This window comes from Sparus aurata, chromosome 3 (assembly GCF_900880675.1).
Source record: "Sparus aurata chromosome 3, fSpaAur1.1, whole genome shotgun sequence".
Taxonomy (NCBI): Eukaryota; Metazoa; Chordata; class Actinopteri; order Spariformes; family Sparidae; genus Sparus; species Sparus aurata.
This window is the reverse complement of record NC_044189.1, coordinates 20,724,263-20,736,584: the sequence shown is the minus strand read 5'-3', so window position 1 is coordinate 20,736,584 and position 12,322 is coordinate 20,724,263. Positions and strand designations below refer to the sequence as shown.

The window sequence follows — 12,322 nt, the reverse complement described above, 5'->3', positions numbered from 1 at the left end:
GTGTGACGGTTATTGTCAAGGGACACTTTTAATTGAGTTGCAAAATGATCTATTAACAACATGAATGTAAAACATGGCAAAACAGCCGATGATGCACTCACCAATCAGATGTATCCCTTAACTACCAGCGAAGACTCAACTACACTTCACATTTACTGCGGTCACACTCATCTGGGTTTTGACTCAGTGGATCAAAAGGAGTTAGTGTCAAACATGAGGAGCCTTGAGATATTTCACAAGTGAAAGCTGGGCCTCATTTTAAGAAATGTTGTGCATGTTAGATGTAGATACTTCAAAATACATTAACATTAAAGTTGGATACTCTGGCTCTGACCAAAGCTATAGCTTGGCTGATATCATCAACATTGTCCCATCACAGATATATTGATATCTGCATTTATATGCGCTAATATTGAAACTTCTTTTTAGCAGAATGCAGAATAAGATACTTCATTTGAAATGATTATTTCACGGCAGACTTCACTGTTTCAGTGCACATATATCATTTAGGACAATAAAGTAAACAGAGGACGACAAACTGTCAAATATCCTGCCTCTGTCATCTCCTCAATATCGTGATTGGCACCTTCCCTCCCAAAAAACATTATAGGTGTGGCTCTAAAACTCACCTGTCTGTCTCTGCATTTTGTTCAGCTCAGACTCTGAGCAGCTAAGATTCTTTTTCTTATTTCCTCCTTTGTCCATATTTGTAAACTTATACAAGCAGTTTCATAAAACCTTTGGAATTTGCATGCATTTCTTGCTCAAGTTGGAACAGTTTCTCTTGGTAGAGGGTAATTTTATATTTTCACGGGCTTTGCCATTTCACCATCTCTAAAATTTTCTTTTACACTCTCTGAGCACACGGTGAAAAAGAGCCCCTTCACTACACAAACAAGACGTGACACGTTATTGAGTGAGCTTTAGCTGTGCTGGTTGGCAGATTTTGGTACTTTTGGACGGAGCCAAGGAAGCTGTTTCCTTCTTTCCAGTCTTTATGCTAAGTTAGCAAACCGACTGCTGGCTGAAGCTTTACGTCTTACTGACAGCTGTGAGAGTCACTGATCCTCTCATTTAATTCTCAGCAAAAAAGCAAAAAGAATATTTCCCAAAACGGACATTTTAATAATTGTAGCCTGGATATAATATCAATGCTAAAGAGAAAACACAGTCATAAATCTGCAGCACATTAGAGTTAATTATCCTTCCTGTCTCAAGGCTCAGCCTCATTTTTTACCCTTAAAGAGTCAAACAATGCAATCACTGATCCGTCAAGCATTAATACACAGGATACATTAGAGCTATTAATAACAGTAATGTCACAGTTGTTATAAGAACGTAGCTGTAGTTGCTGCTTCAGTGTAGGAATGTAGCGTTCTCCACGTCCTTGTGTGTAACTGCTCGTTTAGAGAAGTTCAGCATTACTCACCTTCTACCAGCGACCTTAACGATAACATTAAATCTGAAAAATTTTGCAGGATAAGTATGTGGATACAGTCAATGGCTGATTGACAGTCATGTGTAAAACTGTGTTCTTTCATGAATGCAACACTTTGGGAACTGACGCTTTCAGCCTCTTCCTAATGCATTAGCCAGCCTGCTGAAATCCTTCATTTCCCCTCCATTAACAGGCTCCTCGTCGGCGAAGCCTGCATCTAGCACGGTGTCTAAAATGCTCCTAATGTATTTAAACCGGCTACACCGGTGCTGATCACACTTACCCGTCAGACATACAGGTCGCTAAATGGCTGAAAAAGTGCTTTCAGAAGTATTATTATATTAAATATATTAAAATACTGAAATACAGCAGTACAGGGGATGTGTGCATTGTGACATCCTTCATCTGTGCTGCATGTTGTTCTCATATCCAGACATCAGAGGCTGTTTGAGAATGTGTATTTTTTTCTCTTCATATTTCATACTGTAGATTAGGGCCTGCTATTTATATCAGAACTGATGTATTCAGTCTCAACCTCTAAGGATAATCTTATGTAATTGATTTGCCTGAAGAGGTGATCGGCTGAAAGGAGACAAAATATGTTTAATTTCAGGTTCTTCATTTTATTCTGGGTCACTACTGAAATAGGTTTACATGCTTTAATGTTCTCATACTGTTCAGTGCTGCAGCTTTGTGTTCCCCCTCCGTCTGTTTCAGCTCCTGTCTCTTTAAAGGCCTCCTCTTGAACAACCGGTCTGCTCTAATTGGTCGGCTCACACACACCTGAGCCAGCATCACTAACAACACCTGAGCAGCTGTGCTACATTTATTGTTTTGTGCCAAAGAAGCAACTATCCATTAATTATGCGAATATCTGACACGGTGACGTGATGTCACAAAGTCGCGGACTTAAAGGCGGGACTACTGATGAGGCGTTTCAGGAGCACTGTTTTCTGTGGGAGAAAGGAGCTTCAGCTGGTGCGGACTTTGACCTTTTCAACTTTGAAGATCTTTTACAATCACAGGAACCTAAAACACTGAAGGAAAGGATGAAAAAACAAAAACGCGTAGGTCTCCTTTAAAATGTTCTCAATTTAGATTACTTTGAAAAAGAAATACAGAAAGAATGCATCCTATTGTAAGAAATATAGATAATTTAAAACAGAATGTGGACTCAGAGGCGTTGTAGTGATGCTGATAAATAACACTTATATTTATTCAAATGTTGTTTATCAGGTTTATCTAATCAAATCAAGTCTAATCATATCAACATCATAAGCTTGATTAGAATCTAATTTAATGTTTGTTTATGTTTAATGTCACCAAGGTTCAACTAACACACAGTCAACCCGACATTACCGTGACACATCCAGACCACGCTGGTCTCACACAGGTCGCAGCAGGTATTGAACTAAGTTTAACGCCCTTTGACGTCGTTACAACTTTCATCAGGTTTTCTAATATCAAGGTTCAGGACTCGTACCTGCACACCTGAGCCACGCCGACCTGCCACAGCTTGGCGGCTTGACCTTCTGTTCATCTGTCAGTCAAACGATCTTATTGAATGTCTCTCCTGACGTGACGTTTGTGCTGCTTTCACCTCAGGAGCAGATGTGGCAGAGACACAGTTACACACACATGCAGGTAGACAGACAACACACACACACACACACACACACACACACACACACACACAGAGGAGAGGTACAGACAGGTGAATTAAAACACTGATTTGATAGTGTTGACTCTGGAAGCAGTGGGGGCTTAATGAGAGCAATAGAACAAGTGCGAGAACAACAAAGGACTTAATTTATTGTTATTTTCTCATTGAGCAGTTGTCACTATTGTACTTTGGACTGAAGTGGAGAAAAGCGTGTGTTCTCCGAGATGTTATATGGTTCAGTAATTGCTTGCAAAGGCTGTCAATTCATGTCAGCGCCAGAACAAAGAGGAAACATTTGGGGGAGATGCTGCTCTGAAGTGTTGATAGCTTACAGCTCAGAGAAGTGGATCACAGAAATGATCCTTCTGGTGGAAGTGGACCAGTTCTGTGAAAACAAACCAATTAATGTACAGTTATTTATGCAAATTACATTGAAGAAGTAATACAATCCAATGCCAATGCAACAAAAGTCTTTAATTCTAATATTAAATCTAATCAATGACAAACATTGCAGATATGTGCCTAATATTAGGGCTGGAGTCACCTTCAGTTTGTAGCTGCAGCCCACGTACCCGAGATTGCTGCCGGTGCTCTATCTAAGTAATAGTAGTGCTTGCTTACCAGAAGTAACACATTGTCACCGTAGCACAATAGTGAACCCAAAAGCAGCAATTTAGATGTCAGATGTGTGTGTAAAAGTGGTGTAATAGCCTGGAAAGCACCAAAGCTTTGCAAGACGTCGCCTTTTCTTTTCCATTCGTCCTCTCAGTGCGTTTGCAGCCGACCTCCTGTTTGAGCAGATACAGTGTTTGCTCTTAAGGTTGTACACAGTGTAAATTTGAAAAATGTGATTCACAGCAAGAGAAAATTAAAGGGCTTTTCATTTTGACAAATCATGGAAGAGAATTTCTCCAAAGCAGGAGGCTGATGGGAGGAGAGGAAAACCGATTTGCATTTAAACAGCTTGCCTTCTAAATGAATCGTTCTCCACAGAAATGATTTCTGAGTTGCAAGAAATTCTCCCGTACAGCAAAGGTGCTACTGTTTCAGCAGCAATATGTCATTATTACATTAATGTGGATGTTTTGATTTGTCCAATTAGTGGGCTGTGTTGGAGATGATTGGTAGCTATCTCTCCAACAGAACTGATATTATTAGTGCTGATGTTGATCAAATTAAACGACCGTATTCTCTCTGAACCCCGTTCGCCCTGTGACGTGGCCATTCGTCTCCCCCTGAGCTGGAAGAGCAGCGTCCTCTTCCAGAAATCCAGCAGATTTCTTCCCAAATCTGACATGGTTGTCAGAGCAATTTTAATTATAGAACATGATGTAAATATTTAATGAATAGAGTACCGACGGAGACTGATACTGCCCTAAGCATGGACGAATCCACTGTATGTGCAGTGATAGCCTGAATGAGAATACGGCTGCAAATAAGCACAAAATACATCTTAGGGAGAGAACATCATATAAATGCACTTTTATTACAGTTGTTTTCATATTTTGAGCCGACTATTATCTACTTTAAATGATACGACTGGCAAATTACAAAACTGGCTGCATTAGTTTATCTCTAAATTATCTCTGACTTCTCTACATAGTGTTTAACGCTCGTCCCCCAGCTCACTTGTTCCTCCTGACGATGTAAACTAGATTGTTGGGGACTATTTTCAGCAGTGGATGAATACACATTAGTTGTACGATTGAGCACCAGGATGGTCTATGTGAGGCTACATGTACATAGCAATGATAGAACATGTTTCCCAGTGTGATAATGATACGTCTCTGTAGACTATTTTTAACAGCTTGATCAAAGAGGGATGTCGGTGTTCGCTTCATCGTTTCTGCATTAAAAACGTGCGAACACAGGATGACGCGGGCGCTGATGTTCCACTGCTAAGTGGTTCTAACAGAACTGAATCGGCACCACGACGGGACACACAGCCGTCACAGTAGTCACAGACGCTGTTGTGCTCCACATCAAGCCTCAACATGCAGCGTGCTATTTAAAATCCCACACTGGGGTGACAGTGTGCCAGCATTGATTGGTTCATTGTAACGAGGGATCCTCGCTAACAGTCGGAGCTCTGCAGCACCAACGCACGAGGTTTATCATATTTTAGATCCACAACCTGCCTGGTTTGTAGGATAGATTCATTGTTGGTCTTCTCATGAGATCACCTTCTCCTTCAGCACAGGTGGAGCACATTACTAAATCACTACATTCATGATGTGACTACATGCATTTTACACACACGATGGCTCCCATCGTGTGTGTAAAATGCATATAGTCACATCATGAATGTAGTGATTTACTAATGTCGGGTTACTTGTATTACCTTTCATGAAATTTGCCAATGTTTCAGCCTCTCAGCAGACGCATCACTTAAATGCAGAGCTGTGTTTCTGTATTATCGACTAAGCTTCTCTTTCTGACTGTTTGCAGGCTGTGTGAAGGATTCATGCTGTGTTAAAAGTTAACATGCATCCCTGAAGACATGGATTTGTCTTTATCTTTCTTAATCCACTGTATGACAAACATGCTTGTTTTGGAATTCATCCACTGTGTTTTGAGCATCTTGTTCCACCTGAGGTCAAAAGTGCTGTGAGATTAACTCAAATTGATGCATTCTGGCAAACAAGGTTTCATCAGCCAATTTTCAGCCCTTTGGTTTTAACGAAATGGTTGTTGGTAATGACGGTCGGCCAGACGGTCCACCACTCTGCTCCAGACTAAAATATCTCAACAACTACTAGATTGATTGCAATGAAATCATGTTCGGGCATTCAGGTACTCCAAGGGATGAATCCTATCCGTTTGGTGACTCTCACACTTTTCTTTTAGGAGCCACCAGCAGGTCAATGTTTCCCTCATATACTGTAAAATACAGTATTTCTATACCAGCTGGGCGGATTGACACAAATGTTTGTTCGGACACTCATGGTCCCTTTAGTCCTCTACTGACCTTTCCTCCACCGTCTCCATGAGGTTGACATTAACGGTTTTGAATGAAAAGTCTTGACATTCATTGGTTGGATTGTTTTCCCTCTGATGTATTCTTTAAACTTTTGTGTTCACTTTTATCTGAAACACATTCTGTATATTTGTTCATGCAAAATGAAAGACATTCCCTTCAACCTCAGCTTCTTGTTAAGTGCTGATTAGCAAATTAGCATGTTAGCACAGTAAACTAAGATGGTGAACACAGCAAACATAACCTGCCTGATTATTGCTACGAATTAACATGAGCTAGTCATATTTAAACCAACATCTCCATGGCAACCGGATGCGAGAGGACGCTGGCGTGAATATCGCCGCTTCTCGATCCGTGACAAAACTGCTTTTTTCTGTTAAAAGAAGAAAGCCAAGTTGTCTTTACAAGCTCTGAGGCTGTGCTACTACCTTCGAAGCCTGCACACCTGAAGAATTGGCTCCATGGACTCACTTTCTCTGCTGATCAGCTGTTAGCATAACAACGCTAACTTATAAGGAGACGTACTTGATGTTCTGTGGGCTGTCCATCGCTGCGCCGCTGGTCCTCCCTCCACCACAACCTCGGGGTTATTCACCACCTGGCTCCGTTGTCACACTCCTCTGCTGATGTGGTCTCCTCCGGCCTGCAGCGATGTTGGATGGTCGCTGCTCCGCCGTTGCTGGTGGGGTCTGCGGGTGTTCAGCGCGGGAGCTCCTGGACTTCTGCTGTCACTTCGCCCCGGTCTCCGTCGCCGTCTTCACATCTAGACGGAGGGTGCTGTTCCCTGCTGACTACAGCACTTTACATGTTTTTATGTTATTGATATTTGTTTGTCCTTTTCAATGATGCTGCTCCTCATGCCTTTTAAATTGCCCCTTGGGGACAAATAAAGTGTTTTGAATTGAATTGAATTGAATTGAATTGTGCAGACGGCGGTATTGACGGATGTGTGGCTGTTCCCTCCGTACCGACTGACAGGCGCTCCATTTATTCTTTGTTTTGTTTGTTTTCATATATGTTTGTTCCGCTTTGTTAAGTGTCCTTGGGTACCCTGAAAGGCACTATATAAATTAAATCTATTATTATTAACATTATTAAGTGTACTTCACCTTTAAAGTGTTCCGGCTGTCACCATCTTGTCTTTTGGATCAGAAGTGACCGTGTTGGTTGAGGGGGATGGGCCGGGGACGATATCTTAAATGGATCTGACTGAAAACTGGAAGACACACTGTGGTAGTGACTTGTTAATCACGAGGCGGGCCATGAAGCACAAACTGTTTTTTCGTTAGTTTTGAGACCATTATTTGAAAATAAGACTTGAAACTTACAATTGAGAACATAAACTTGTCAGAGGATATAAATCAAGTGAGGAGCAGGGCCGCTTTCTCATCACTCGTTCTTGCAGCCAGTGGAGCCTCCCCCTGTTGGCTGTCAGAAAGAATGCAAGTTTAAGGCACTTCCACATTTGCTTTACTCTCCAGACACATAGTTTCCATTCACATTTCATCCAGTCACAGTTTGACAAACTAACAAATGTGTTTAAGTCGATGCACCTCTGTGAATAAGCAAAGCCTCGCAAAGCAGCCTGCATGACTGAATCCTTCTGTGTTGTTTGTTCTTAGTGGACATGAGTTTCACCCAACATGGCTTCTACGACTTCAGCCCGTCTGCTTCAAGGATCGATGAGTTGTGCATTCAGAGGCACATTCGGTCGGATCTTAAGACGTCACCTGTTTTGGAAGATGCATCCACCCCTAAATGATCATGTCGAGGTTACAGTCGCTTCTTATTTCAACAGCAAACACCAACTGACCTCTCAACTCTGTTTACGTGCCTTAAACATCTGCTGCTTTCATATGTCAGACACTTCAACATTCACATGTAGGCTCAAGCTTAAGAAAGGTGTGTGTGTGTGTGTGTGTGTGTGTGTGTGTGTGTGTGTGTGCTTCCCCTGAAGAGGACTAGAAGTTCTGATTCCTGCCTGTGAGCTTCATGATTCGGTCATGACTTTGTGCTCCTCGCTGCCTCACTGGCGTCTCGCTCCTCGTCTCCCCTCTCAGCATCCTGTGTTACACAAAAAGCCCTTAACACATCCTCCGCAGCATCTTAAAAGGCAGCACTGCTTAAGAATACTGATTTTGATAGATTATATGGCTGCGAGCTGGTGTACAAAAGGATTATGAATGGGAGGCAAATGAAGCACTTAGGATACAGATTCACTTGAAGTGCTATTTGGGTTTTCTTATTAAGTGGGTTTCTTGGAGATTGGGCTCTTCTTTGACTGACGCATCTCGATATTCACATTTAGGCCTTTTGTTCACATTGAGTGTCCCAGCCTCTCCTTCCATATGATGGAGTGAAGCGCAAAATGAAATCAGTGGACTGATTCACTAAAACAGCAAGTCAAGAAAGGGCTCATGTGCACTGGAGTCTGTTAGAGATCTTTTTATTCCAGATCACCCGAGGCGTCGTCACAGGAGCTTCTTTTGCTGAGGAGCTTGTCTGTACGAGACTCATTTGAAGTTCGCCCACAGTGTTGCATGACTGCCATTCTTTTGTGACTTCAGATGGCATTATTGATCTCATCATGCAGAAGAATATCTACTTGATTGTGAAATAATTCATCACCTTCTTGCTCATAGAGACGCCTCACAAACACCAAAACATCCCACTCAGCACCTGTGTGTCGGTCTGTTTGACAGCGCGTGTCTGAATGCAACCGTTTAAAAGTGTGTGTGTGTGTGTGTGTTTTTGTGTGTGTGTGTGTGTGTGTGTGTGTATTTACACACAACTGCATGTGTGTCTGTGTGTTTGAGACACATGTTCTTTACATTAACACCACGGTGGCTTCAGTTCAGTGTTACGTCTAGAGGGAATACAGATGCTCTCCAGTGACTCTGTTGTGAACTTTTAATACTTTCTATAATGTTATTACTGCAATAATCCATGTGTTTATATTGTTGATTATCCTCATGATTGTAACAAATGGATTCTTAAAAAACAACACTTTGTCTCTAATCCCTCTCTTGGTGCCATTGGACACAAGGCTTATTCCTCACTCTATTTTTAGGTTACGTTATTTTACGTCTTTAAAACAAATTGAATTAATGGAAACTGATTTTTTTTTTCATAAACACGCACATGACAGCATCAGCAGTGACGTGCACATGAAGAAAGGCAGATTGTGTTGAGCGGAGCAGCTCTGACGCGTTGTTCTGCAGCGCCTCTTGCGCGCACAGATATAAAAACCGAGCGCGCACCAAGTGCCCAGAAGAGCAGAAGAGACGCCACAGGACAGCGCGCAATTCTCCCCTGATCCTCTGGGAAATGTAAGTACATCGATCTCTTGACTTGAAACCACACTGAACTAATGCAAAGCATGACTTGTGATGCTTTTCTGCAGGTTTTAATTCGGTAATTTGAAATCTATGAGGTTCCAATTATACATTTACTCCAGAGTAGCTTTGAAGCTGATCAGCCTCAGTTCATAAGAAGTAACACATCATTTAAAAACGGAAAAGGGGGATTGAAAGTGTCCAGTGGTGTGTCTGGTCTAACTGTTTTCCCTGTGCTCGCTCAGATGCATCCTAACTTGGTGAGCTGGCTGGGGACTCTGGGGTTCCTGCTGTGGGCGCTGCTCTGTCTGGGCGCGCTGACGGAGGGATACCCGGTGAAACCGGAGAACCCCGGGGAGGACGCTCCGGCGGAGGAGCTGGCCAAGTACTACTCAGCCCTGAGACACTACATCAACCTTATAACAAGACAGAGGTAGGCGGACCAACTAATTACACCTCTCTGCAGGAACAGAGCTGGAGTTCATCGGATCTGTTCTGTCTTGAAATGACTCTTTTCACTATATTTTCTCCCACAGCTTTAAATATTGTGTCATTTTAATTTTGATGAATTATTTCATTAGGATGTCTGGAAGCTCACAGGTTCCACACCAGGTGTTTGCCTTTAAAGGAGCACTTTGTAGTTTTGGGGAAGAAATTTTAATCAGATGAGAAAAGATCCTCCATCCTGATGCCGAAACAAATTAAATAAACAAACTTTCTTAATTTTTAATGACTAAATAAAGTGAAAAAGGGGAAACATAATTCCATACTGTTTTGCTTTGTCTGTATGTGGCGGACCCTGCCACCTTTCTAGTTTCAAACAGTGTTCCGGGACCTTATTCTTCTTTCAGAGGAGCTTGTTTATTTATTTATTTAGGGTTAGGAAAAAAATAATCTGAATTTGTATGATTACCTCAGGTTGAATTTGAATCGGAATTTTGGAGTTTGAATTTCCTCTTTAAAATGACGTACTGCCCCTTTAATGTGATGTGCTTCTACAACATTTAGCTTTCTAGGAAACTTCCCTCAACATTTGGCTTTGACTGTTGTGTTCTTGACATAGTGATCTGAGTATAAAGCACAACAGTTTGACATCAGACACACAGAGCAGAAGCAGATCCATAAATAAGCGGATCCAAACTTGTTTCTGTCGGAGCTGTCAGTCCAGTTGTGGCTGCAGCTTCTCACACCTCGCTACAAAGCTGGGAACACCCGCTGCCCGTTTACCACCTGTGGCAAAAAAACCTGAGCACAAATGACTTTCTTGGCCAGCGTGCCGTGTCAAATCACCCGCCGCTTTCAGCTTTCTTCTGAATGTCAGGGGCTCGGATGCCACTGCAGGTGTTTAGCCACCCGGGGTGACAGGCGCCCCGGCACGGCTTATCATCAGACGGACAGAAAAAGGAAATAGAACCACCTGTGAAGCAACTCCTGTCTGCCCCAGCAGGGTCTCGGTCTGGCTGTGTTCAGATTTCACTGAGCTCATAATTGGACATTTGACATGAGGACATGCAGAGTCGTAGCTTCAGATGATTATTTCCCCCGTGCTCAGTTCAGCAGGGTCTCTCTTTCTCTCTGTGATGGGTTTTTTCCATTTGAAACCCACCAGGTCCAAGTTGTTGCTCAGCCCTTTAATTTCTCCCTTTTTCTTGATTGCCTGTGTGTCTGCCTCTGTGTGTGTCTCAGGTATGGAAAGAGGTCCAGTCCTGAGATTCTGGACACGCTGGTCTCAGAGCTGCTGCTGAAGGAAAGCACAGACACCCTTCCACAGTCGAGGTTTGTGCGTCCGTAAACCTGAGTGTCAGATGTCCGTGTCGTTGCTGTGGTCGTGACCTCTCCCCTCTCTCTCTCAGCAGATATGACCCTTCATTGTGGTGATGCTGTCATCAGTGCTGGCTCCCACCTCACCACTGCTCCGCTGCCGCTGACATTCTGGCCTCTACACAGCCACCGCTCCATAGACCTGCTCCCCTCCACCGGACCACCACCCTGCCTCGTCCCCTCTTACCTCTAAGCGCTGCCACGTATACTCAACCCTCCTCCTGAGCCATCAGCTACAGCCACAACTGCTTATAGTATGTGCCATAACATGTAAATAGTTTATTCAGAGTTCTCATCTGTGAAAGTAAAGTGGGGGGAGGGCATGTTGATTGTATTGTATAATTGTGCTATTAAAGAATTCATTGTTTGAAGAAATGTATTTGGGTGACATTTGATTTGAAACAGTCAGAGTGTTGATCAGGGAAACAGCTGACATTGTGTTATTTAAAATGATCCATCCAGCTGTCAGACTGTTCAGAACATCAGTCCTGAACATTCACCATCACATGTTTTCTTCCCATCATGATGAGATCAAGTATGGACCTGTTCTGCCACACCCTGCCTCCCAGCTCACATCAGGACTTCACCCAACATCTCAAGCTTATTCTCTTATTCTCTTATGTTCTATGCCTCTGTTATAATGGGGCAACAGCACGTGACAGGACATTTAAACCGGGTGTAATAATCATAAACGGTACAGTAACTTACATGGTCAGTAAAACATACATTTGAAGCTGCCAATTGGGCAGCTAATGGCGCTCTCTGGTGGCCATTAGGATAAGTGCTGCTCTCAAAACTAAATGAAGGGAGAAATGACATTTCCAGGAGCTTTATGAGGTTATTCAACCTGACACTGAAATGAGCCCACAGAGCTCAGATCACAATCTGCAACGGAACCGAGACAACCCAGAGGCGAGTCCTCTGCGGTCCTGTGCAGGTGGAACCTCATCCAAAGACTGGAACTTCTGTTAAAAGCGAAATAACAGCTGCACTGACGGACAGAGAACCAAGAACTGAATAGTCTCTTTGAATGAGGTCACTGTGGAACGTGTGACGTCATAGACTGATGCAGGAAGCAAATGAACAGT

At 42.8% G+C, this 12,322-nt stretch overlaps 1 protein-coding gene across 2 annotated transcripts; it reads left to right on the top strand.

The window, feature by feature from the left end:
- The first annotated feature begins 9,243 nt into the window (after nt 1-9,243).
- Nucleotides 9,244-11,613, top strand: npy (neuropeptide Y). 2 transcript variants are annotated; one of them, XM_030411289.1, is made up of 4 exons: nt 9,244-9,407; nt 9,659-9,846; nt 11,100-11,189; nt 11,270-11,613. In XM_030411289.1, exons 2-4 carry the CDS (start codon nt 9,659-9,661, stop codon nt 11,289-11,291), a joined length of 300 nt encoding a protein of 99 aa, XP_030267149.1. In that variant the 5' UTR covers nt 9,244-9,407; the 3' UTR covers nt 11,292-11,613. The 2 variants fall into 2 exon arrangements, with proteins under 2 accessions (XP_030267149.1, XP_030267148.1); XM_030411288.1 differs by having other exon boundaries at nt 11,267-11,613.
- The last annotated feature ends 709 nt before the right edge of the window (nt 11,614-12,322 follow it).

Bases quoted from the DNA above. Each gene is read 5' to 3' on its own strand.
- npy (XM_030411288.1), top strand. From the start codon at position 9,659: ATGCATCCTAACTTGGTGAGCTGGCTGGGGACTCTGGGGTTCCTGCTG. The intron at 9,847-11,099 runs GTAGGCGGACCA...TGTGTGTCTCAG, and splicing joins AACCTTATAACAAGACAGAG to GTATGGAAAGAGGTCCAGTC. The intron at 11,190-11,266 runs GTTTGTGCGTCC...TCTCTCTCTCAG, and splicing joins GACACCCTTCCACAGTCGAG to CAGATATGACCCTTCATTGT.